At 46.8% G+C, this 24,756-nt stretch overlaps 2 protein-coding genes and 2 long non-coding RNA genes across 8 annotated transcripts in view; 1 reads left to right on the top strand and 3 right to left on the bottom strand.

The window, feature by feature from the left end:
* Positions 1-24,756, bottom strand: part of LOC117184796 (uncharacterized) — a 101,408-nt gene that overhangs the window by 843 nt on the left and 75,809 nt on the right. The window lies entirely within an intron of this gene.
* Positions 695-1,928, bottom strand: LOC117184795 (uncharacterized). The gene is made up of 2 exons (XR_004470268.1): positions 1,433-1,928; positions 695-1,348 (listed from the first exon to the last, which is right to left on the bottom strand). It is a non-coding gene; the product is annotated as an uncharacterized lncRNA (long non-coding RNA).
* On the bottom strand, positions 6,528-8,990 carry LOC6901990 (ADP-ribosylation factor-like protein 3). The gene is made up of 3 exons (XM_002133488.3): positions 7,197-8,990; positions 7,044-7,130; positions 6,528-6,968 (listed from the first exon to the last, which is right to left on the bottom strand). The coding sequence occupies exons 1-3, from the start codon at positions 7,836-7,838 to the stop codon at positions 6,846-6,848; spliced, it is 852 nt and encodes a 283-aa protein (XP_002133524.3). The 5' UTR covers positions 7,839-8,990; the 3' UTR covers positions 6,528-6,845.
* Positions 13,303-24,403, top strand: LOC6901991 (microtubule-associated protein futsch). 5 transcript variants are annotated; one of them, XM_033383687.1, is made up of 7 exons: positions 13,304-13,436; positions 13,505-13,555; positions 13,618-13,784; positions 13,851-14,149; positions 14,218-15,851; positions 16,953-18,198; positions 19,606-24,403. In XM_033383687.1, the coding sequence occupies exons 1-7, from the start codon at positions 13,432-13,434 to the stop codon at positions 24,355-24,357; spliced, it is 8,154 nt and encodes a 2,717-aa protein (XP_033239578.1). In that variant the 5' UTR covers positions 13,304-13,431; the 3' UTR covers positions 24,358-24,403. The 5 variants fall into 5 exon arrangements, with proteins under 5 accessions (XP_033239579.1, XP_033239578.1, XP_033239577.1 ...); XM_033383686.1 differs by having other exon boundaries at positions 16,953-21,473; positions 22,308-24,403; XM_033383688.1 differs by lacking the exon at positions 16,953-18,198 and having other exon boundaries at positions 13,303-13,436; positions 14,218-16,926; positions 21,595-24,403.

The following is a 24,756-nucleotide window of genomic DNA, read 5'->3' as shown; positions in this document are numbered from 1 at the left end:
AGACACTAATCACTCTCGAATATCAGACCAGTGGCGGCGTCATAATACAAATAATGATGCGTCATAAAGAACAAATTTCTCAGTACAATATACGCTCCTCCACCGCTGCTGTGGCTGTTGCCGTTCCCGTTCCCGCTCCTCGCTGCTGGCCTTCTCCTTCTCGCTATCTATGAGTATGTATTGTCATAAATCTTTCATTGATTGCAAACGAAGACATCGACACAACGTCAACGCGGCGGGTAGGCGGGCGGCGGCGTGGCATGGTGGCATGGTGGCATAGTGGCACCGAATCATGGGGGATTGGGGATTAAGGGTTTTGGCGGCGCCGTGTCGTGTGGCAGAAAAGAAATTCTATAAAGCGACCAAGCTGAAATATATATAAATATTTTAGCCATCGCCGAGCAATACGATGCTGTTGCTCTGTTGCTCTAAGAATTGGGTATATTAGGCTGCACATCAGGGGAGTCATACATATCCATATGTGTGGATGTTGGGAAGAAACATCACTTCATATTCCATCTGTTCTCAGGTGGTTGTCTGATAGGGCACTCGACATTCGCCATGACTGCCACGTATGGTTAGTCCCTTTCCCTGTTCGTTTATCTCGTTTATTGTGGATTTCATTATGGCTGTGTTTGCGTGTCTTTTGCTTCGCGGTGGCTTATTCCGCCATTCGATTTTGAAAATGTAAATCTCTTGTCGTCGTCCTCGTCCGCGTCCTCGTTTTCGATGCCTTTGGCCATTGGATTGGGTGTGGGTTGGGGTTTGGGTCTCGGTTTGATTCTGGTGTCGATATCAGTGGCGGTGTCGGTGACGGTGACGGTGTCGGCGGCATCGTTTGTCAACATGTCACCAGCGCTGGTTGGTGATTTTGATCTGAATTATTAAGTTGCTTTTAATGCGTTTGTTTTTGGCTTTAGCTTTGACAGCGCTTGCCGTTTTGCTTCTTATTGGCACAGTTTTCCCAATGCCACCTGGCGGCACCTGGGGAAGGGCAGGTGAATAGCTGTTCAATTGCTAAGGCAGTTTCACTCGGTCTCCGTGAATCTGTTTCATTCCATTATTCAGAGAGCTCTCTGTTGATATGATCTATGGGCGCCATCGCCACTCCGTACGTTCCTGTTCCGTTCTCGCAATGCCCCGCAAAATTCATAGAGGAACTCCCATCCTCATTATACAGATTTGTTTATCAAGGGTCCACGCCGGGGCGTACGTATGGTCCATGTGTTCGTGTCCGTCTACTTCCGAAGCCCTGGGACTTCATAAATCTGCCACGGCGGACTTTATCAAAACGCCAGGCCGGCAATGGTAACGCCTCTGGCCTCCTGCGCCGCAAGTTGAGCATCTACTACATAAGAAAGTAAATTGAGACACGACGGACACGTGAGTTTGATAGATTGAGGGATACATATAGAGGCATACATACTCGTACTCGTGCTCTCTCTGGCATACGCACATCATGCTGGCCAGGCGATGGAGATGGCAATGGCAATGGCGTTGCGTTGGCGATGGTGGCATTCTCAGCGTCTAGCATCCTTGCCGTGCCGTGCCTTGCCTTGCGTTGCCCTGCCCTGCCTTGGCTAGGGATTGTGCCTGTATGCGTATTTCATTAACGTCGCCTTTGAAAATCCATTCATTTATCAAAAGCAAACTTCAAACACGCACATCTCCGTCGGAGTGTGTGAGAGTATTCCATCCGTCTCTCCGTGAAAGCAAACACATTTATGTGTGTGGTGTGTGTGTGTGTGGCGTATGGTGTGTGCGTGTGTGTGTACGATGTAGATACTGCAACAATTTACCAGGGAATAACTGGCGTAGCAGCATCGTAAAAACGGAGCGGCCAAAAGGATCAATGAAGTATGCCTAAGAATCTGTCATTTATGACACATGACATACTTTATGAGCCTGACAGAGACCCAGGATTGTGGGTCTGCCTGTGGCAGGACCAGGGCCAGGGCCAGGGCCAGGATAATAACAGCAGCGATAATAAAGATAAGCTAAAAGAAACTTGGCCAAAATGCAATTGAAAGTTTTGCTCTTGGCAACTTGACGCCGTCGTCCGCAACATAAAATCCGTGTCCTGCGGCTATGCGTGTGCCTATCCTTGTATCTCCGTCTCCGTCTCCGTCTCCTGCCTCTTCCCTGCTTCCTCCAGCATCCCAACACTCTTTCCTCTCCTCCTGCTTTTGCCTAGGCCAAATTCATGTATGTATTTGTAACTCTTGAAATCTGCTCGTAAATCTCATAGACTTTGCTTTATCGAAGACTTTAGTTGTGGGTGTTGTTGCTGCTCCTGCTGCCATCGCCTCAGTCGCCTCCGTCGCCTTTGTCGCTCCTCCTCTGTTGCTCATTGTGGCATGTAATCCTTTTCTCCTTATTTCGGCTGCAGGCTCGTAAAGCGCCTGAGAATTTATATTTATGGCTTGCCATGTTGTACACACACTCGGAAATATTCCTACCGCCTCCTTCACACTCCTTCACATATATGTATGTTACGAATCCATCTCGACGACATCGACATCCACATTCCATGGGGCCAATTTTATGCGTTAATTTTCTGTAGACGTTCAGTTTTGGCATATGGCACAAAAAGTATCCATATTTGGATACGATTCAGCATAAGTTTGTGGCGAACAAATGGAAATACAGATTTTATGCAGCACTCAATAGTCCTGGAGCAGTGGATGGCCGTTCACCTTTGCCCTGAGTTCGAAGATTTTCTGAAATAAATAAAACATCTGTAGAAATCATGTGTATCAGAATGATTCATCTGATGTTTCGTGGCTGCCAATGAGATGTCGTTATTTGTAAGACGAATTCCCGACTTTTCTGTCTTTCCAATAATCTTTCTCCCCAGAATACAAAAATGAAATCAATAAAACTTAAACTACTATTTCCATTCCACTATCATTAAGTGGCATGAATGGAATGAATCACTCTGAAGTTCGTTGGCCTCTCACAGTTCGCCCTGCGCCCCGCCTCCTCCCTCCTGCCGTGCTGGTCAGGTGGGAGAGTGACTGCGCCTCTTCCTCTTGAACATCGAGTGTGTAACCCCACACTGCCTGTGAACCAGGAGGCCTGTCCGGGACGGCCGGAAACCGAAGCCAAAATCCTCCTCTTTGGGCTCGATTCGTATTATGAATTAAGCACAAGGCAGCTCGTCTCGCAATAATTGCAAACTACTGAAGCATTTAATATTTTGAGTGCATTTCCGCGTTACGCGTTGACCAAAAAAAAAAAAAAAAAAAAAAAACAAGGATGAACAGAAACGAACAGACATGAAGGGGAGCCGGAGGAGGAGCTGCATAAGCTGGAGTTGGTGCTTTTGCAGGAGCAGTAGCACTGAGGACCAAGCTGGCCAAATCGATGGATCGATGCGCATGGAAATTGAAAGTTAAAGAGGCAGCACAATCGACCTGAAGGGGAGAGCTGAGCCGCAGGCGGAACGGTCAGCCGAGGACGAGGAGTGGCAGAGGTCAGTTCTCACTGGCCCCACCGGCCGTAAAGTTAATAAAGAGCCCTGGGGGCGATAAACAATTTGCGTTGCGAAAAGTCGATCAGGGAGGACGAGGCCGGGCGGAATAGGGCGGGCGCTTAAGGCGTCGACGGGACACACGGAACATCGGACTGCGAACTTGAAATTCTAATTGGCATTTCATGCCGGACGGACGGATGGACGCATTGCTCTGGGATGTGGCATGGGAATGAGATTGGGAGGAGGGGATGTGACGCGAGGTTGATGTGATTGAGGTCCATGTCCAGGTCCATGGCTAGCTGTTGCACAGGTGTGAAATCGTTGAAGAATTCTCACGAATACATTTAATCCGCTTTCAGATTTTTTCAGTTTTCTCTCTGCCTCTGTGTCTGTGCCCGCTCCGTCCGCTCCGGCCTCCGTCTCTGTTTTGTGTGCCTGAGCTTGGAAAGGATCCAGGGGTAGCAGCGGCGGCAGCAGGAGCAACCTCGACCGCTTTGCATTTTGTGGACGATATCATGTTGGATTAAAAAGAGCGACGTCTCCGTCGTCATGTCTACTGCAACTGCTGGTGCCATCCTTCGTCCTTCATCTAGTAGCCCTGAAAAATAATTTCGTGCACATGTCCTGCAGCCCTTTTTCAGCAAGTTTATTTGGCATCCAACGCCCTTGCATACAATGAGCGTATCGGGTTACCCTTTTAGCGGTCCACCACTTGACCAAATCGCCTGGCTTTCGCCCTCCCGAGCTCCCTCCTTCTGGCTCTGGCGGTGCTCCATTTCTATCCTCACGTGTAAACCGCAAATACTAAAGCGGCGTGACTTTATTTGATTATGTTCACAGAGAGGAGGAGAGGCAATCCTTACTGAAGAGCTTCGTACGAGTACGAGAAACATTGGGGCCAGGCATAACACGATTGTGGCCTAAATTGAAATTGAATCTTGATTTTTTGGGACAAGGCAATTGCTGGGGACCGACCAATACTTCTGTATAGATACCAAACTTATGAACAAGTTTCTAGAAATGTTTGAAGATTCATTTACACTTTGGGCAATCCTCTCCAGGCTTTTCTCACCGGTCCTACACATCGTGCTTCCCTTCCTCACAGGAATGTGCATATCCATAATCGCATAATCGTAAAAAAGTCTTAAAAACGTAAAAAAAATGCCGATTAAATCTTTATTTTCCGCCTTGGCGCACTGCCGCACCACCACCACCACCATTGCCATTACCACGACGGATGACGAGGGTTGTGGAACGGGTTATCGATATTGATGAGTCGCTGCTGACCCGGCGGCACACACACTCGTATTTGGTTACACATTTCTGAGCCCTTGACTGTTGACAGACATGTGACAGCGGCTGATGGCGGTCATGGCGGCGGATGACGGGTGGGCCGGATCGTACAAACAGATGATTTAATAACTCTCCTCGCAGAACTGATTAGGAATGCCGCAAAAGGAGTGACCGCACCAGAGGGGTTGGCATTGGCGTTGGCGCTTTCGTAAATATGCCTCTCGTGTGTTGACAAAAACTAACCACCACCCCATGGTGGGTGGGTGCTACCGGTGGGACGTTGACGTTGCTCCTGTTCCTGCAGTTCCTGTTCCTGTTGTTCCTGTTGTTCGTCTTGTTCCTCTTGTCACCGCAGCATATCCCCTTTTCTCCTGCACCCGTGTTTGTGTGTGATTGATGACAACGCGAATAAGCGATGATTGATGCTTATTTTACACTTTTCGCTACAACACACGGCGACAGATGTTTGTCTGGGAGTCGGGTGCAGCGCACCGGCGTTGGGTTATATATCGAGGGATTATTATGAGCACACGTTCGAGCGTCTCCAGACAACGACTACGACGACTACGACGACGTCGACAAGGACGAGCCGCAATCATCAATGTCACCCATCAGCGGGTGTGGGTGAAATCTCTGTCGGTGTAGTAGTAATTGTTTGATTCTGCCCTCTCCTGCCGACACGTCGTGTGTGTCATTTTGTGTCTATAGGATGCTTCTTCGTATGGGTTTGGTTATTGGTGTTCGGCAATACATCATCGCCTGGGTGACGGGGCCCAGGCACACCCACACCCATGCCCAGACCCCACTAGACCCCACTGGACAAACCGGATGACTGAAACCGACTTTGCATAGCAGTCTCCTCTGCTGTCTGGCCACATCAATGCGGCGCATGGTTCTTTAAATACATGTAGTTTGAAATGCCATATAATGTATAGACGATAGGGCGGCGACTAATTTCAGCTAAGATTGTTAATTAGAGCCGTCAAACGGACAAGGATTGTTATAAATTGTGTGAAATACGAAATGCTTTTACTAACCGAATCGATTGATTTATTTTTGTTACGTGAATAACGCTTCCCTGTGGTTGCGATGCCTCCAAGTGGATAACAATAACATGGTAGAGCATTCTAAACCTCTTACTATGACTGCATGATTTTTCCACACAGTTTCCATTGCTGGTCCCACTCTCTTCTATTGAAATGCAGTGGATAACGACGAATAGTACGCTCTGTGCCCACTCTGCATCCACAATCATATGCAGATCGAGCGGAAGCTTTGTGCACCGGCAAGGGCCGCGGCTATACTATGTACGAGTATGTGAGCTTATGATTAATGTAACTGGTAAAATATATTTAGTAAATATCGTAATCGTCTCTCTGTCTTTTTGTATTGCTGATTGCAAAAGTGACGAATCTATTGTTTTTTCGGTTCGACTTCTCTTCATTTTGTTCACTTTTGTCATGAAAACGGAGAAACATAGAGAGAAAGCTAGAAACCATGACCACTCCATTGATTGGAGCCGCACATGCACGAGGAAAAGTGTCCGGGAGAGAGAGAGAGAGAGAGAGAGAGATAGAAGGAGTAAGCGTGTGAAATGGCGTTGCGTAGCCACTGTAATTTGATAAGTTCATTATGGCTATAATAGTGGTCCGATCTGATCCAATCTGCTAGAAACGGTCATTTTCAATTATTCTGCGTTTTTGGTTATTTTTATTAAATACATAAAGTTGTATGAAAAAAATTGACAATATAATAAATATAAACTTAAACATCAGCAAATATCTTTATAGTTTTTTTTTCGCACATTAAAATTTGTGTATCATTTTAGAAATCGCGATTTGCGAAAACCGGACTACGAAATATTGCGATTGGACAGTCAATGTGCCTCTTTTTGCGATAAGCGGAGAGATAACCGGCTTTAAAATGGGAAAAAGCGCGAAATTACCCGCAGAAAAAACCATAACATTTTTACTTAAACCTTAACTATAAAATACTGCTTAAATCCTATAAATAAAAACGTAAGGCCTCTGGTAACAAAATGCTTTTGGCACGTCGGACGCGGACACGTGACAGAAAGCTAAGACGCTGCTTGCTCCGGATTTGGCGCTGCCTCTTGTCGCGAGCGAACTAAGAAAATTGTCGGCGGCGCCGTACTGGGACGCACCGTTGTGTGATTAACACTATTGACTGTAGGCCAGAGCTGTGGATTGCAAGGATATATGTAAGAAGATACATTCATCGATAAGTCTGAGAAATCACTTCGAAAGATGGCTACCTTTCTGTTTGGGCGACGGAATCGGCCGCGATGCACTTGCGCCATCTTGCTTCTGGAGAGGAGTGACTTCTTGCGTCGGTGCCAGACCTGCTGGAGGGAAATCCAAGTTGAGGTGAGAAAAATGAAGTGTGTGTGCTTGTAGTCGAATATAACCTGCATGTTGACGTCGTAGCGGACGCGCTGCTCGAGCATGGGACGCCGTGCCACTAGCTGGCGGCACAGCCAAACAATGCCGTGTCCCAGATCCCTGGCGTCGTCCATGTGGCAGATGTGAAGGGGGCAGCCGCAGGTGCGAGCCAGCTGGTCCAGGCCAAAGGAGTGCTCCACGTCGTACAGTTGCACTCCGTCGCGGTGTCGCTTGGCCACCAGCAGCACAGGCTTTCCGTCCAGAGCCGTGCCCTGAAGGCACTTGCGCAGCAGCGCGAACGTGTCCTCCAGCTCCTCCATGCCCGAGCCAAGATCGAAGCAGTAGATCAGTGCATGACTGGCAGCGTAGTAGTGCTTCCAGAGGCGCTGCATTTCCGCATTGCCACCGACCTCGGTGAGCTGCAGATCCACAGCGATATCCTCGCGCTGTAAAGCCGCCGACTCCAAGCGGTAGCATCGCACTCCGTTAGTGGGATCCAGATCGTCCCCGCCGCGCTCTCGACCGCTCACCCGGTGGCCCAGCTCCGTCTTTCCACTGCCAGCGGGCCCCAGAAGCAGCACCTGGAACTCCTCAGGCGGCGGCAAGGCCCTAAAACAGCAGCAGGAGGAGCAGAAGTAGCGGCGCAGCTTGGCGCATAGCACACCCATCTAGGACATGGCCATACCGACCACCAGCTCTGATTTGTTTGATTATTTTTACTGTTTCAAATAAACTTTCGCTCCGAGTTCCCGTTGATTAATGCGGATTTCAGTTTCTGTTTGTTTACATGCCACAGGCGGCGGCCAGCTGATTGTGCCACGGAGTCGTCATGGGCAACGCAAGCAAATGCAGTGTTTTGGTCAGTGTTCCACTGCTCTTTGCCATGGAGACGCCGACGACATGGGATGGGATGGAGACGTAAGCGACTCGCAGACAAGCGATTCCCCACCCGGTAACTTTTCTCCATTCGATTGTTCCAATGGTGGTTCTTCTCTGTTAACTGGAATCCATGTTACCCTCCCTGTTCCTTTCGCTGGTAGCCTTTCGAGAATCCCCCTGTTAGGCAGCGTAACAGTTCGAAGTGAGAGCTTTCTCTCTAGAGTGATAGACGCCAGATGGCGTTTTTGTCCCAATTCTGAAATAGTGGTATATCGCATATCCCAGTATCTATGTTTATCCTATGCAGTGTAGTTGGGACTTTTAAAGTTGGGACCTTTAAAGTTGGGAGCCATGATGTTCCCCATATAAAATTTGTACGAGTATATTTCAATTAGGGCTCATAATTCCTTGCAGACCTTCAACAGGCTTTGCAATTATTGATTCGGTTTAATTTCCTGATTGCCCCTGCATCCCAAATGCCAGGACACAGCCCGTCGTTGCCAGCTCCAGTGCACACACATAATGCATATTTGATGAGGCAGTGGCAGTAGCAGTTGCAGAAGCAGTGGCTGTGGCAGTGGTCGTTGCGGCTTTGTGGCTTCTATGTTCTGCTGGGGAGCAGAGCCAAAGCTCTTCATACATTTGCGCTAATCGCTCTCTGGCCGTATTTGCCCAGGCCTAAGCCCAGAATAGAAGCCCCTTTGTGTGTTATTCCATTGCATTATGATGTGCTCTGCCCATAACAGTAACGGGTAAGCACATGTGGCCCGCTTCCTGCCCCATCTGCCGCATCTTTGTGTCGCTGCCGCCAACAAATTGAAAAGTAAGCAAGTTAAACGTTCGCCGAACTTTCGGTGCGAGTGCGTAGAGTGAGAGTACGAGTACAGGCCCCAACTCGTCTGTAGCCTAGAGGCAGTCGCCAGCCATCCTTTTTTCTCGCTGCTGCTGCGCCTCCTGCTTCAGCGCCTCCTCCGGATTTGTAGCCTACCTATATGAATACCAAGTTGCTTGGTCTATGGCCACCACCTGACATTAGTTTTGCATGACTTCATCGTCGTCGTCCCTTTTGGCAGACGCATTAATGCGGAACAAAGCGGTGCGAAATGTGACAACACGGACTTAGGCTGGAGCACACCTCAGATGTTCAACTGGGCGAGGAGTTGGCCACGGAAGGTGAGTTAGAAAGAGCAACAGGAGCAATACCTCGTTCGGCACTTGATTGCAGGCAGATTGTATTCGAAGAGTCAGCCACGTGTGGGGAGAGGAACCACATGCTTACTAGCCAGGAAACGATTTCTAACTGCTTGAGAGAGTGTACAAGTTATTTGTCATCGGATCTAATTTAATTTCATAGACTGCAACAAACTCTTAGATTATCATTTATGGCACTTTTAACATTGAAAATAAAAAAGGAAAAAGCCCAGCCCACTTATGATACGTACATATTTATTTATATAAACGTTTTTTCGAGACAAAGAATGCTGATTTTATACATGATCATTTTAAATGCACCCTGAAATCGTCAAAGCCAAAGAAGATGCCACAATTTTGAGAGCCCAATACTTTCTCTAAGAAACCTGCTGAAATGTTCCGAGGTCACACCAGAATTATCCACGCAAATGTCACTATCGCAATATTTGAAAGCGCAAAAATTGGTGCTACCGCTTTCGCAAAAAACAATGTTTCTATTTTCAAAACAGAAACATATCTAAGCGAAACACTAAAGATATGCAAAACGAGGGGGAACGCTGTAAGTTGCTGCGGACACCGCAACTCTACATTTATACCCGATACATAGTCAGTATGGCTCTCCTCCGGCAGACGCCGCAAATATTAAACGACACGACAAAGAGTGCGTGCGAAGGAGACAGAAAATCAGTCTGAGCCAGAGCAAATTGATTTGTTCCTTTTGGCTATAAAAACGATCTGATCTGATCCAGATTCAGCAACCGGATAGATATGGTCAGTCTCTATGATTGTGCGTTTTTAGTTTTATCGAATCTGCAATATTGTGGATGCAACAGATTTTCGTCTTTTGTAGGGGCGCAAGGGGGTGGGGCGAAATTTTGAGATATACGTTTTATAGTGAAATCTAACAGGAGTGCGGATACCAAATTTGCGGGGGCGGAAGGGGGTGTGACGAAATTTTGACACAAAACGGTCAAGGTCCGATATCACAGGAGTGTGGATACCAAATTTGGTTGCTCTGGCTCTTATAGGTTCTGAGATCCTTGAACTCATATTTTGCAATTGGCAAAACTGACCATGAAACCTGTGTGTTAGAGAGAGACAGAGCAAGAAAGAATGAAATTGTTTTCTTGATTCTGGCTATAATAATTATACGATCTGGTTCAGATTTTACACTCTAGAACATATAGTCTTCCTCTACGATTCTGCGTTTTCAGTTTTCTCGTATCTTTGAATTTTTGGATGCCACAGATTTTCGCCCTTTGTGGGGGCGGAAGTGGGCGGGGCAAATATATATATATATTGATATATACTTGTAGCAGTGACATATCACAGAAGTCTGGATCCAAATCATCGTTGCTCTAACTCTTATAGTCTTTGAGCACTAGGCGCTAATAGGGACGGACAGGCGGACGGACTGGACTAATATATATACTTTATGGGGTCGGAAGGAATTTCTGGACCTTACACAAATCTACCACAAATCTTATATACCCCAATACTAATTTGAGTATCGGGTATAAAAACCAATACTTCAAATAACGTTACACGTTGTGGCAGACCACGAAAGACAACTGCTAAGGCAGACACTTTTAATTTGCGGCAATTTGAGAGGTATGTCTTGAAAACTCCTCGATCGGTTGCCAATGACTTGAATGAAAGAGGAAATTTTGATGTCAGTGAACGGACAATAAGAAACCTACAAGAACGTCGCAAAAAAGTTGCTCCCATATGTGAAAGAGCGATCCATGGAGGTGGGACCATAATGTTTTGAGGATGCGTCGCCTACAATGGCTTGCGAAATTTAGATCCAGTTGATGGTAGCATGAATAAGGAAAAATATTTGGAAGTGCTAAACAATCTGGCTTTCCCCTCTGGAGATAATTTGATTGGGGAGTCCTTTACATTCCAACAGGAAAACACCCGTGTCAAAAAGCTAAAGCCGTTACCCAATTCTTGAAGGACACTGGGGTTAATACTTTGGACTAGCCGCTTCAGAGCCCAGACTTAAACATTATCGAGCGTCTCTGGTCTTATATAAAATGAAACCGGACTCCAAATTTGACAAGGAAGCGTGAGAGGTGAAATCACTCTGGAGAGAAATTCTGTTGGCTTATATCCACAGCTTTGTGGAGTCAGTTCCGAGGCGTCTGCAAAAGGTGAAGAGGCAAAGGGAGGATATATATTTGGCTGATTCATCATAAAAAGTTAGTTCGTTCCGTTCCTTTTTGCTTTTTTTACATTTTATAAAATGTCAATATCCTTATGCCACCATCTGTTTGGGAATAATTAAATTTCATTTCACAATAAACGCACTTATCATTTTTTTCTTACATATTGTTAATAGATTAATATAATACCTATCTACGGTAAATAAATATAGTTTCTACTTTGAGAAAATAAGAAGTTAAAACCGAATACTTATGCCGATGTGTGTATGTAGGCCAGCACCTCTGCCCAAAAACTGAATAGTATTGTCGGTATTTTTCTCTTTGAACAAACACATATTATCGTACGACTTTATACTGTAGAAGTTGGTAACCTTACTATCTTCCAAAACTTCCACAATATCGTTGGTTTTTTTTGCCGCAGCACTTTGACAACGGAAAATACATTCAGGAAATTTAAAACTATAGGGTAGCCTAAAATTTAACAGAACCAAATTGCTCTTATGCATGTGATGAATGCATCACAAAATGCATAAAAAACAAGTTAATATTTTTCATTCAACAAAAAATCTAGAGAAGATACAATTTTTATTAAAAACAAATATAATCTGAATAGCATATAAGCTATTTGCTAATTTTATAAGCTAGTAGTCAGTCCACTTTTAAAAATGCTAGATCTACCCTGAAATAGGCTAAGCTGGCAGCATTGGTAAGAATACATAGTTCTATTAAAAATATCGTATGGTGTATCGACTCTGGCATATGGCGGGGATGGGTTTGGAGTCTGCGTTTTTGGAAGCTCAAGTCAGAAATTTTCAGAGTCCAACTCCGTTTCCAACAGCACCACCAACTCCAACTCCAGTCCCATGCCCATGCTCAAACCTATGCACATTCCCAGGTAAATGAAGCGATACGGCGTAATCGTTTATCCTCGTATCCTACGAGCAGCTTCGCTCCACTGGACGGCCAGCTATGGGAATGGCTACCGCGTAAGCTTTGGAGTCAGCTCTGGCTGAGGTTCTGGCCGCTGCGTTGGCTTTATTCGATTATTTGTGCGCAGCAGCATCATTTCGTTTGCTTTCCGGCTGTTTTCCTTTATCCTCTCTACCCGGCTCCGTATCCGCTGCCGCCACCGCCACCGATAGCGAGACCGCCACCGTCACCGTCTTCGCTCAAGCTGGTCTTTGACTACGACTTTGAGAATGCCACATGGCGACGTCATATTTCCTTCTATTTCTGGACCGTTTTTTTTTTTCACTTTCTGCTGCCCTTTCTCCGTCTGCCGTTCTTGTCATGCCGTTCACCGTGGAAAAGTTTAGCGGGCTTAGCGCCGGGCACGCCAGTTTGCCCAGGATTTCATTTCCGGCATGTTGCGGTTGCGTTAAGTAACGGAGATTGCATCGCTAATGATGCAATTGTGTTTGGCGGAAATGAAAGCGGTTTTGTGTGACGACTTCTCAGTCCAGCCAAAAGCCAACGTGCGCCTTAAAAGTCCCACCTAGAATCACACCCATTCCCTAGTATTCAATCCCCAACCGCATCTCCCATCTCGCATATAGTTTCGAGGAGAGTCTGTCTCTGACTCTCAGTTTCATTTAAAGTCATCAAAAGCCAATGAAGTTGAAGCAAATTGAATGCAGAGGAAGCTATGTGCCCGCTAATTGCATATACAGTCTTCAGTTGGAGCGAGAGCTGAAGCTCCTGAACGGAAGTGGTTGTCGAGTGGCAGCCGCTCCCGGGGCTCTTCGAACAACCTGCTTTAATGAGCTCCGCTCCGTATAATTGTTTAATTGGATAAGAAAAAGTGCACGGATGCTTGACACACTTTGCAAACGGTACATTGATTGCTGGAAGTAGCAACGATATCATAACGAAATTTTTCCGAATCTCAGCAAACTTTTTATCCCTTAGGCTTTGTAGCTTTCCAGATACTGATTTTACTCATAAGTCTGGCAACTCTCGAGCCTCTCACATCAAAATTTATGATTCTCCAAGTCGAAAAATCTTTTCAAAATTTTAAGTAAACATGAGGTAAGACTTACAGTTGATATTTCAAAATGAAAAATGAACTAATAAATGTTTAACTCTTTATCCGTAAGCTCCCCGAATAATAGTCCGAACAAAAAAAATTCGCTGCAATGTGAGAGCAGGTGAGTGACGTGATCTGACAACGCAGTCGCGGCTACTGATAACGTTACCCCATATGCGAAAGGATCAGTCTCCGACGCAGCGGTGGAACGCAAAACGATCTCGTAAATAAACTGCAGCATTTGCGTCCGGGATTCGGTCTCGGCGCGCCGGTACGCCGGTACCTTCCCGCCGTGTTCGGTGTCATAGACGGCGGCACCCATCCGCGCAGCATCCTACGCGATCAGACCCGTAAGTGCTTCGCGTGAGATGCAGTTCCAAGGCTTGCAGGTATAACACTGCCGCACCCACTTGCAGATCAAACCGATGCAACGGAGGTGAAGAACTTCCGGCAGGCCCACCCGCGACGCCAGTCCCGTGGCCGACAGCAGCTTCAAATAGCCAATGTTCCGGAGGAAAATATAGCAGATGTGTCGGCACCCAGCTTTGAAATGAAAAAGCCCTCTCAACGATCCAATATGGTGGAGGCGCCGGTGGCCAGCGGCCACACGGTCGAGACCGTGTATACGGAAATTTTCGATAGCTTTCCGGACCCCAGGGATATGATGACGCCCGGCACGTCCTTACAGATTAGAGACAAATCCCTTGGCCAGAAGGTAACTACAATTCTCCGAAGTGTGTATTTAGTTTTTGCCCTAATTCTTATGTCTCTTGCGTCTTGAAGACTACCCACCGCAAGGTCACTACGCATCGTGACTCCAACGGAAATATTACTAGTCGCATTGAGGAGACGACCACAGTGTGCACTGCGCCCCGGGATAGGCCACCGTCCATTACACGGCGCATTAACTTCTCCACAGAGGATGTGTCTAAAAACGTGTCGGACGAAACGATGCTCATGCTCCACGATGACTCTAGGCCAAGGACGCTTATAGGAGAGAGATACATGCCCAGCGAGTATCCGGGTGGACAAGGACCTCTTCAATATCGCGATCGCAGCTCACAGCGCGAGAAATTGGAGGCCGAACCAGCGCATTCTTTCAATGGTATTTCGGGAGCTACTCGCCAATGGCGAGCACCCAGGACTATCGGGTTCCTGAATGACCAGACAATACCGTCTTATGTGGCATACACCACCGGCTTCTCTGACAGGGCACAACAGACGTGGCCCAGTGCCTACAGTGAACAGCAACGGCGAAAAAGGAGATCCCAAGGAACGGCTCCGGACCGGACCAGTTTCCCGGACAGGTCACAACAAGGTCCAAGCGAAAACTTAGAAAGTGATCACCGAAGATTCCGATCTCAAAGTCCAGATGGCAGACGCAGTCAGTTTCAAGAGGACCTCAGTTCCGCGACCCGCCAACGAAGCTTGTCGCAAGGCTCAAATCCCAGAAGGCAGCAGATATCACAGCAGTCGCAGAATATAAACAATAATTCTGCTCCTCAATTCAACGACAGTCCACCCAGAGGAGAGGTTTCGCCTTCTTCGAGATCTCCAAATGGCAACGCCCAGCCCAAGTCAGTGTCTGGTGACCTTGATGAGGAATACGCACCCTTTCGCAATGAAGCCGGGTCAATAAAACGGAGTAACGATTCTGTAAATAAGGGATCAGTCAAAGTGACTGATGAAGTTCTGGATGATGTAACCATGCCGTCGTCTGGAGAAGCAGCAACTTCATCCCACCGGCATGTGACACTACCCAGCGGGGACTTACGCGAAGTGTCGGCTCGGGAGCAAATAGGTGATGAATCGGCTCCTACCTTTGCAAGTTCAGATCACAGAAATACTAACAGTCAGAGACGATCAATGCCTTCAAGCAACATTTTTGATGAATCAGCCCCCACATTTGACAGTACCGGTCGTGGAACAGCATACAGTCAGAGGCAATCCATGCCATCTCAAAACATAATCGATGAATCAGCACCCACATTTGAGAGTACTGGTCGTGGAACTGCGTACAGTCAAAGGCAATCTTTACCTGCAAATACTCAGAGGAAATCCATGGCTTCAGCAAACATATGGGATGAATCGGAACCTACTTTCGAAAGAACCAGTCCTGGAACTGCACATACACAGAGGAAAACCTTGCCTTCAGGTACTCATCGACGATCTAGGCCTTCACAAAACATATGCCATGAATCCTGTCCTAAATTCAACTGTTCCGGCGATGAACCTGTACCTACTCAGTTTCAAACCATGCCTTCCCAAAATATAAACGATGAATCAGAACCAACATTTGAGGGAACCGGTCGTGGAACTGCATACAGTCAGAGGCAATCCATGCCATCTCAAAACATATTTGATGAATCAGCACCCACATTTGAGAGCACCGGTCGTGGAACTGCGTACACTCAAAGGCAATCAGCTCAGACGAGATCCATGCCTTCTCAAAACATAAACGATGAATCGGAACCGAAATTTCACAGTACCGGTCGTGGAACTGCATACAGTCAAAGACAATCCATGCCTTCTCAAAATATAAACGATGAATCGAAACCGTTATTAGAAAGTACCGGTCGTGGAACTGCATACAGTCAGAGGCAATCCATGCCATCTCAAAACATATTTGATGAATCAGCACCCACATTTGAGAGTACGGGTCGTGGAACTGCGTACAGTCAGCGACAATCCATGGCTGCGTACAGTCAAAGACAATCAATGCCTTCTCAAAACATCAACGATGAATCAGAACCCACATTTGAGAGTACCAGTCGTGGAGCTTCATACAGTCAAAGACAATCCATGCCTTCTCAAAACATCAACGATGAATCGGAACCCACATTTGAGAGTACCAGTCGTGGAGCTTCATACAGTCAAAGACAATCCATGCCTTCTCAAAACATAAACGATGAATCGGAACCGAAATTTCACAGTACCGGTCGGGGAACTGCATACAGTCAAAGACAATCCATGCCTTCTCAAAATATAAACGATGAATCGAAACCGTTATTTGACAGTAGCGGTCGTGGAACTGCATACAGTCAGAGGCAATCCATGCCGTCTCAAAACATAATTGATGAATCGGAACCCACATTTGAGAGTACCGCTCGTGGAACTTCATACAGTCAAAGGCAATCAATGGGTGTATTAGCTAATCCGAGATCCATGCCTTCTCAAAACATAAACGATGAATCGGAACCAACATTTGACAGTACCGGTCGTGGAACTGCATACAGTCAAAGACAATCCATGCCTTCTCAAAACATAAACGACGAATCTGAACCCACATTTGGGAGTACCGCTCGTGGAACTTCATACAGTCAGAGGCAATCAATGGGTGTATCAGCTAAGCCGAGATCCATGCCTTCTCAAAACATAAACGATGAATCGAAACCATTATTTGACAGTACCGGTCGTGGAACTGCATACAGTCAGAGGCAATCCATGCCATCTAAAAACATAATTGATGAATCAGCACCTACATTTGAGAGCACCGGTCGTGATACTGCAACTCAAAGGCAATCTTTACCTGCACAAACTCAGAGAAAATCCATGCCTTCAGCAAACATATGGGATGAATCGGAACCTACTTTCGAAAGTTCCAGTCCTGGAACTGCACTCAGACAGAGAAAAACCTTGCCTTCACGTACTCAGAGACAATCGATGCCTTTAGAAAATATATGCGCTGAAACCTGTCCTAATTTCAACTGTTCCGTTGTTGAACCTTCTACTATTCAGTGGCAAGCCATGCCTTCCCAAAACATAAACGATGAATCAGCACCCACATTTGAGAGTACGGGTCGTGGAACTGGATACAGTCAGAGGCAATCCATGGGTCCAGCAGCTCAGACAAGATCCATGGCTTCTGAAAACATAAACGATGAATCGGAACCCACATTTGATAGTACAGGTCGTGGAACTGAATATAGTCAGGGGAAATCAATGGGGCCAGCAGCTCAGACCAGATCTATGCCTTCTGAAAACATAAACGATGAATCGGAGCCCACATTTGACAGTACGGGTCGTGGAACTGCGTACAGTCAGAGGCAACCCATGGGTGAATCAACTCAGAGGCAATCCTCGCTTTCGAAAAACCTAAACGATGAATCGGCACCGACATTTGAGAGTACTGGTCCTGAAACTGCAGACAGTCAAAGACAAACTATGCCTTCTCAAAACATAAACGATGAATCAGCACCCACATTTGAGAGTACCGGCCGTGGAACTGGGCACAGTCAGAGGCAACCCATTGCTGAATCAACTCAGAGGCAATCCTCGCTGTCAAAAAACCTAAACGATGAATCGGAACCAACATTTGAGAGTACCGGTCCTGAAACTGCAGACAGCCAAAGACAAACAATGCCTTCTGAAAACATAAACGATGAATCGGAACCCACATTTGATACTACAGGTCGTGGAACTGCGTACAGTCAGAGGCAACCCATGGGTGAATCAACTCAGAGGCAATCCTCGCTGTCAAAAAACCTAAACGATGAATCGGCACCGCCATTTGAGAGTACTGGTCCTGAAACTGCAGACAGTCAAAGACAAACTATGCCTTCTCAAAACATAAACGATGAATCAGCACCCACATTTGAGAGTACCGGCCGTGGAACTACGTACAGTCAGAGGCAACCCATGGGTGAATCAACTCAGAGGCAATCCTCGCTTTCGAAAAACCTAAACGATGAATCTGCACCGACATTTGAGAGTACTGGTCCTGAAACTGCAGACAGTCAAAGACAAACTATGCCTTCTCACAACATAAACGATGAATCGGAACCCACATTTGATAGTACGGGTCCTGTAACTGAATACAGTCAGAGGCAATCAATGGGGCCAGCAGCTCAGACGAGATCCATGCCTTCTGAAAACATAAACAATGAATCTGCACCCACATTTGAGGGTACCGGTCCTGGAACTGAATATAGTCAGGGGAAATCCATGCCCTCAGCAAATATATGGGATGAATCGGCACCTAATTTCGAAAGTTCCAGTCCTGGAAGTGCACTCGGTCAGAGGAAAACCTTGCCTTCAAGTACTCAGAGACAATCGAAGCCTTCAGACAATACATGCGCTGAATCCTGTCCGAATGTCAACTGTTCCGTTGTTGAACCTTCAACTATTCAGTGGCAGGCCATGCCTTCCCAAAACATAAACGATGAATCGGCTCCAACATTTGAAAGTACGGGACCTGAAACTGCAGACAGTCAAAGACGAGCTATGCCTTCTCAAAATATAAACGATGTATCACAACCCACATTTGAGAGTACCGGTCGTGGAACTGAATACAGTCAGAGGAAATCCATGCCTTCTCAAAACATAAACGATGAATCAGCACCCACATTTGAGAGTACCGGTCGTGGAACTGGGCACAGTCAGAGGCAACCCATTGCTGAATCAACTCAGAGACAATCCACGCTTTCGAAAAACCTAAACAATGAATCGGAACCGACATATGAGAGTACCGGTCCTGAAACTGCGGACAGTCAAAGACAATCTATGCCTTCTGAAAACATAAACGATGAGTCAGCACCCACATTTGAAAGTACCGGTCGTGGAACTGAATACAGTCAGAGGAAATCCATAGCTTCAGAAAAAAAAAAACGCCAAAATATAAACGATGAATCTGCACCCACTTTTGAGAGTACCGTTCCTGGAACTGAGCACAGTCAGAGACAATCCATGGCTGCAGCAGTTCAGAAGAGATCCATGCCTTCTGAAAACATGAACGCTGAATCGGAACCAATATTTGAGAGTACCGGTCCTGAAAGTGCAAAAAGTCAAGGCCAATCCACGTCTTCTGAAAACATAAATGATGAATCTGCACCCTCATTTGAGAGTACTGGTCGTGGCGCTGAGCACAGTCAGAGGCAATCCATGCCGTCCCAAAATATAGACGATGAATCAGCACCCACATTTGAGATAACCGGTCCTGGAACCGAATATAGTCCGGGGCCATCCATGCCTTCTCAAAACATTAACGATGAATCAGCACCCACATTTGACAGTACCGGCCGTGGAACTGAATACAGTCAGAGGCAACCCATGAGTGAATCAACTCAGAGGCAATCCTCGCTTTCGAAAAACCTAAACGATGAATCTGCACCGACATTTGAGAGTACTGGTCCTGAAACTGCAGACAGTCAAAGACGTTTGCCTTCTCACAACATAAACGATGAATCGGAACCCACATTTGATAGTACGGGTCCTGTAACTGAATACAGTCAGAGGCAATCAATGGGGCCAGCAGCTCAGACGAGATCCATGCCTTCTGAAAACATAAACAATGAATCTGCACCCACATTTGAGGGTACCGGTCCTGGAACTGAATATAGTCAGGGGAAATCCATGCCCTCAGCAAATATATGGGATGAATCGGCACCTAATTTCGAAAGTTCCAGTCCTGGAAGTGCACTCGGTCAGAGGAAAACCTTGCCTTCAAGTACTCAGAAACAATCGAAGCCTTCAGACAATACATGCGCTGAATCCTGTCCGAATGTCAACTGTTCCGTTGTTGAACCTTCAACTATTCAGTGGCAGGCCATGCCTTCCCAAAACATAAACGATGAATCGGCTCCAACATTTGAGAGTACCGGTCCTGAAACTGCAGGCAGTCAAAGACAAGCTATGCCTTCTCAAAACATACACGATGTATCAGCACCCACATTTGAGAGTACCGGCCGTGGAACTGAATACAGTCAGAGGCAACCCATGGCTGAATCAACTCAGAGGCAAGCCACGCCTTCGCAAAACCTAAACGATGAATCGGAACCGACATTTGAGAGTACTGGTCCTGAAACTGCAGACAGTCAAAGACAAGCTATGCCTTCTCAAAACATAAACGATGAATCAGCACCCACATTTGAGAGTACCGGCCGTGGAACTGAATACAGTCAGAGGCAACCCATGGCTGAATCAACTCATAGGCAAGCCACGCCTTCGCAAAACCTAAACGATGAATCGGAACCAGCATTTGAGAGTACCGGTCTTGAAACTGCAGGCAGTCAAAGACAAGCTATGCCATCTCAAAACATAAACGATGAATCAGCACCCACATTTGAGAGTACCGGCAGTACCGGAACTGAATACAGTCAGAGGCAACCCATGGCTGAATCAACTCAGAGGCAAGCCACGCCTTCGCAAAACCTAAACGATGAATCGGAACCAGCATTTGAGAGTACCGGTCCTGAAACTGCAGGCAGTCAAAGACAAGCTATGCCTTCTCAAAACATAAACGATGAATCAGCACCCACATTTGAGAGTACCGGCAGTACCGGAACTGAATACAGTCAGAGGCAACCCATGGCTGAATCAACTCAGAGGCAAGCCACGCCTTCGCAAAACCTAAACGATGAATCGGAACCGACATTTGAGAGTACTGGTCCTGAAACTGCAGACAGTCAAAGACAAGCTATGCCTTCTCAAAACATAAACGATGAATCAGCACCCACATTTGAGAGTACCGGCCGTGGAACTGAATACAGTCAGAGGCAACCCATGGCTGAATCAACTCAGAGGCAAGCCACGCCTTCCCAATACCTAAACGATGAATCGGAACCGACATTTGAGAGTACTGGTCCTGAAACTGCAGACAGTCAAAGACAAGCTATGCCTTCTCAAAACATAAACGATGAATCAGCACCCACATTTGAGAGTACCGGCCGTGGAACTGAATACAGTCAGAGGCAACCCATGGCTGAATCAACTCAGAGGCAAGACATGCCTTCGCAAAACTTAAACGATGAATCGGAACCGACATTTGAGAGTACTGGTCCTGAAACTGCAGACAGTCAAAGACAAGCTATGCCTTCTCAAAACATAAACGATGAATCAGCACCCACATTTGAGAGTACCGGCCGTGGAACTGAATACAGTCAGAGGCAACCCATGGCTGAATCAACTCAGAGGCAAGCCACGCCTTCCCAATACCTAAACGATGAATCGGAACCGACATTTGAGAGTACTGGTCCTGAAACTGCAGACAGTCAAAGACAAGCTATGCCTTCTCAAAACATAAACGATGAATCAGCACCCACATTTGAGAGTACCGGCCGTGGAACTGAATACAGTCAGAGGCAACCCATGGCTGAATCAACTCAGAGGCAAGCCACGCCTTCGCAAAACCTAAACGATGAATCGAAACCATTATTTGACAGTACCGGTCGTGGGACTGCGTACACTCAAAGGCAATCTTTACCTGCACAAACTCAGAGTAAATCCATGCCTTCAGCAAACATATGGGATGAATCGGAACCTACTTTCGAAAGTTCCAGTCCTGGAACTGCACTCAGACAGAGGCAAACCTTGTCTTCACATACTCGGAGACAATCGATGCCTTTAGAAAATATATGCGCTGAAACCTGTCCTAATTTCAACTGTTCCGTTGTTGAACCTTCAACTATTCCGTGGCAAGCCATGCCTTCCCAAAACATAAACGATGAATCAGCACCCACATTTGAGAGTACGGGTCGTGGAACTGGATACAGTCAGAGGCAATCCATGGGTCCAGCAGCTCAGACAAGATCCATGCCTTCTGAAAACATAAACGATGAATCGGAACCCACATTTGATAGTACAGGTCGTGGAACTGAATATAGTCAGGGGAAATCAATGGGGCCAGCAGCTCAGACCAGATCTATGCCTTCTGTAAACATAAACGATGAATCGGAGCCCACATTTGACAGTACGGGTCGTGGAACTGCGTACAGTCAGAGGCAACCCATGGCTGAATCAACTCAGAGGCAAGCCACACCTTCGAAAAACCTAAACGATGAATCGGAACCGACATTTGAGAGTACTGGTCCTGAAACTGCAGACAGTCAAAGACAAGCTATGCCTTCTCAAAACATAAACGATGAATCAGCACCCACATTTGAGAGTATCGGTGAGACGAATGAGAAAATAGAAATGGACGACGAGTGGATGTCAGAATATGATGAAGTGGGAGGCGTCAAAAGAAGAAAGATCTCCAGAGGACAACAGGTGTCGATGCCATCGCAAAATATCCCGGTTCCACGGTTCATGCCCTCGGGTGGTGAAGTTTCCGGAGCAGCTAGAAGCACCGCGAGACCGGAGGGTACCATGCCGTCGCGAAACCCTTTTGTGCTTCAGATGACCAATGAGTGTGTGGCGAATGAAACTATCCAACCTTTGCCGTATGTGTCGGAACAGCCTCCGTTAGTCGCCTATCAGCAAACCGAGCAGCGCGGTAGACCGGTGCCACAGCGTGTCTCATATGCGTCTTTTTCCACGGGACTTCTGGGTAATGTAAATACGCTATCTCATCCCTCCGATACCGGAGGTAATCAATCGTGTATGTGTGATGGAAAGCGAGAGCATTCACTGGGTCAGACCTGGACAGACAGGATGGACCGCTCGACAACCAATAAAATAGATGATGTCAGTATGAAAGCCTTCAACAACCTTTCTGTCACGCCGCACCACCTATTGCAAATGCCCAAGACGTGTTTGGATATAGCCACCGAGACGCCACTCCAGCGGAGAAGTCAGTCGCTAGAGTACACACCTTCGGAGAATGACAGCGAATCGGATTTCCTTACATGCAAAAGCTCTACTGACTTGCGACAGGAGGACAAAGGCGCTATTCCCTGTGGTATATGCGAGAGAGTGTCCTCAGACCGCTACTTCCAGTCGATGGATGTTGGTCCCCATGGCCAAGTGGTGCAAGGGGTAACCGTAACGACATCAATGTCCATAATTTCGGGGACGCGATTAAATCAGGACCAGAGAATGCGTGCTGAGGTTGAAATGCCGAACTCAATGACGAACTATGATTCAATTGATCAGGTCATGCAGTCAACCGGCCACAAAAGCACTGGAACAACAACACAGAACAGCTGTTCCATGGAACATCAAAATCAGAACCAAAAGATGAGTGCTGAGGATGAAATGCTACAGAGTGGACGCAAGAATGGATATTCCAACCGAAGCATCAACGGATTCGACTCAATGATCAACTACGTTTCGTTCGATCAGGTCATGCAGTCAACCGGCCACCAGAGCGCCGGAACACCTACACAGAACAATTGTTCAATGGAACAGCAAAACTATCAGCCGAATCAGCCCTGTCCTGGTTGTCCCACTGGAGCTTCCCACGCCATGCAGATCCAGAGAGCATGGGAACAGGGTTTTACCATTTGTGGAAGCAGGCTTGTCACATCACCCATCACCATCACCAATTACCATAGCACTGGAACAACAACGCAAAACGACCATTCCCTGAAGAAAAGAGACTTTAACCCCACTGGATTTGCAGCCGAATGCGACCAAACCAGCTATAACTCCGTGCAGGCGTGCACCTGCCTGCAGTCTCAAGGCGGGGGTTCGGCCTTTCCCGTCGAACTCCCTTTCGGTTGTTCGCCGGATTCGGAGTCCGAGTTCGATTCGGAGACGGAATGCAATGCCGACGGCTTCACCGCCAGATCGTCTAGTCCAGATGAAGTAGAAGCCGGACCCCATTACGACGACTATAAAGACGTAGAGGAGTGCAATGATGACGACAACGATGACAGATCGCCCGGAGCCTACCTAAACCCTTCAAAAGCCGTACTGAACTCTGGTGCCAACAACTGCAACTGTCCACTGAAGTCAGAGGATGACTCCAACGCCAGACCGTACCGTCCCCTTAGAGGATCGCCTGGACCCTTCTTCTACGCAGTTCAGGACACTGGAATGTGGGGGATTACCAGCGCTTTTCTGCCGGAACCAGCGATCGCCATATCGCCATGTCTCAATGGACCCTGTTCGTTAGATTCGGAGCGCACTGATGACTACCAGTCTGCCCGATCGTCCATTTCCAATGAAGAAGATCGTGGACCCTATCGGCCGCCCTGCTGGGTATATCCCTCACCGATTCGGATGCTTTTTGATGGATTGGTTCGACTTGGGGAATCTCTTTAAACAATAAATTTTCTACAATAAGTTGTAGACACGACCTGTTAACTTAGCTTTTAGATAAATCAGTTTTGAGAAGCAACACTTAGGACCCTAAAATTGATAGGAAAAAAAGGATAAACGTGGTGGGTTTCTGCTACGGCCGCAACTTTACATTTGTACATTTGCGTGGCGAAATTTTGAAATGCACTTGAAACAGTGAGATACCACAGGAGCGTGGACACCAAATTTAATTTTGCCTAGGCGATCCAATGAGATCTAGGCGCTCATAGAGTTTTGAAGTTGGAAATGAATCAGCCAGGCTCTGGCCTGCACTTTTCCAAAGTTTTCCGATTTAGTTTTGAAATCCGCAAGAATTTTCCGTTTTCAAAACAATATCACTGTGACAGTAGACTCCATACGAAG

This window comes from Drosophila pseudoobscura, chromosome X (assembly GCF_009870125.1).
Source record: "Drosophila pseudoobscura strain MV-25-SWS-2005 chromosome X, UCI_Dpse_MV25, whole genome shotgun sequence".
Lineage (NCBI taxonomy): Eukaryota > Metazoa > Arthropoda > Insecta > Diptera > Drosophilidae > Drosophila > Drosophila pseudoobscura.
The sequence above is the reverse complement of the archived record's forward strand: the minus strand, read 5'-3'. Positions and strand labels throughout refer to the sequence as shown.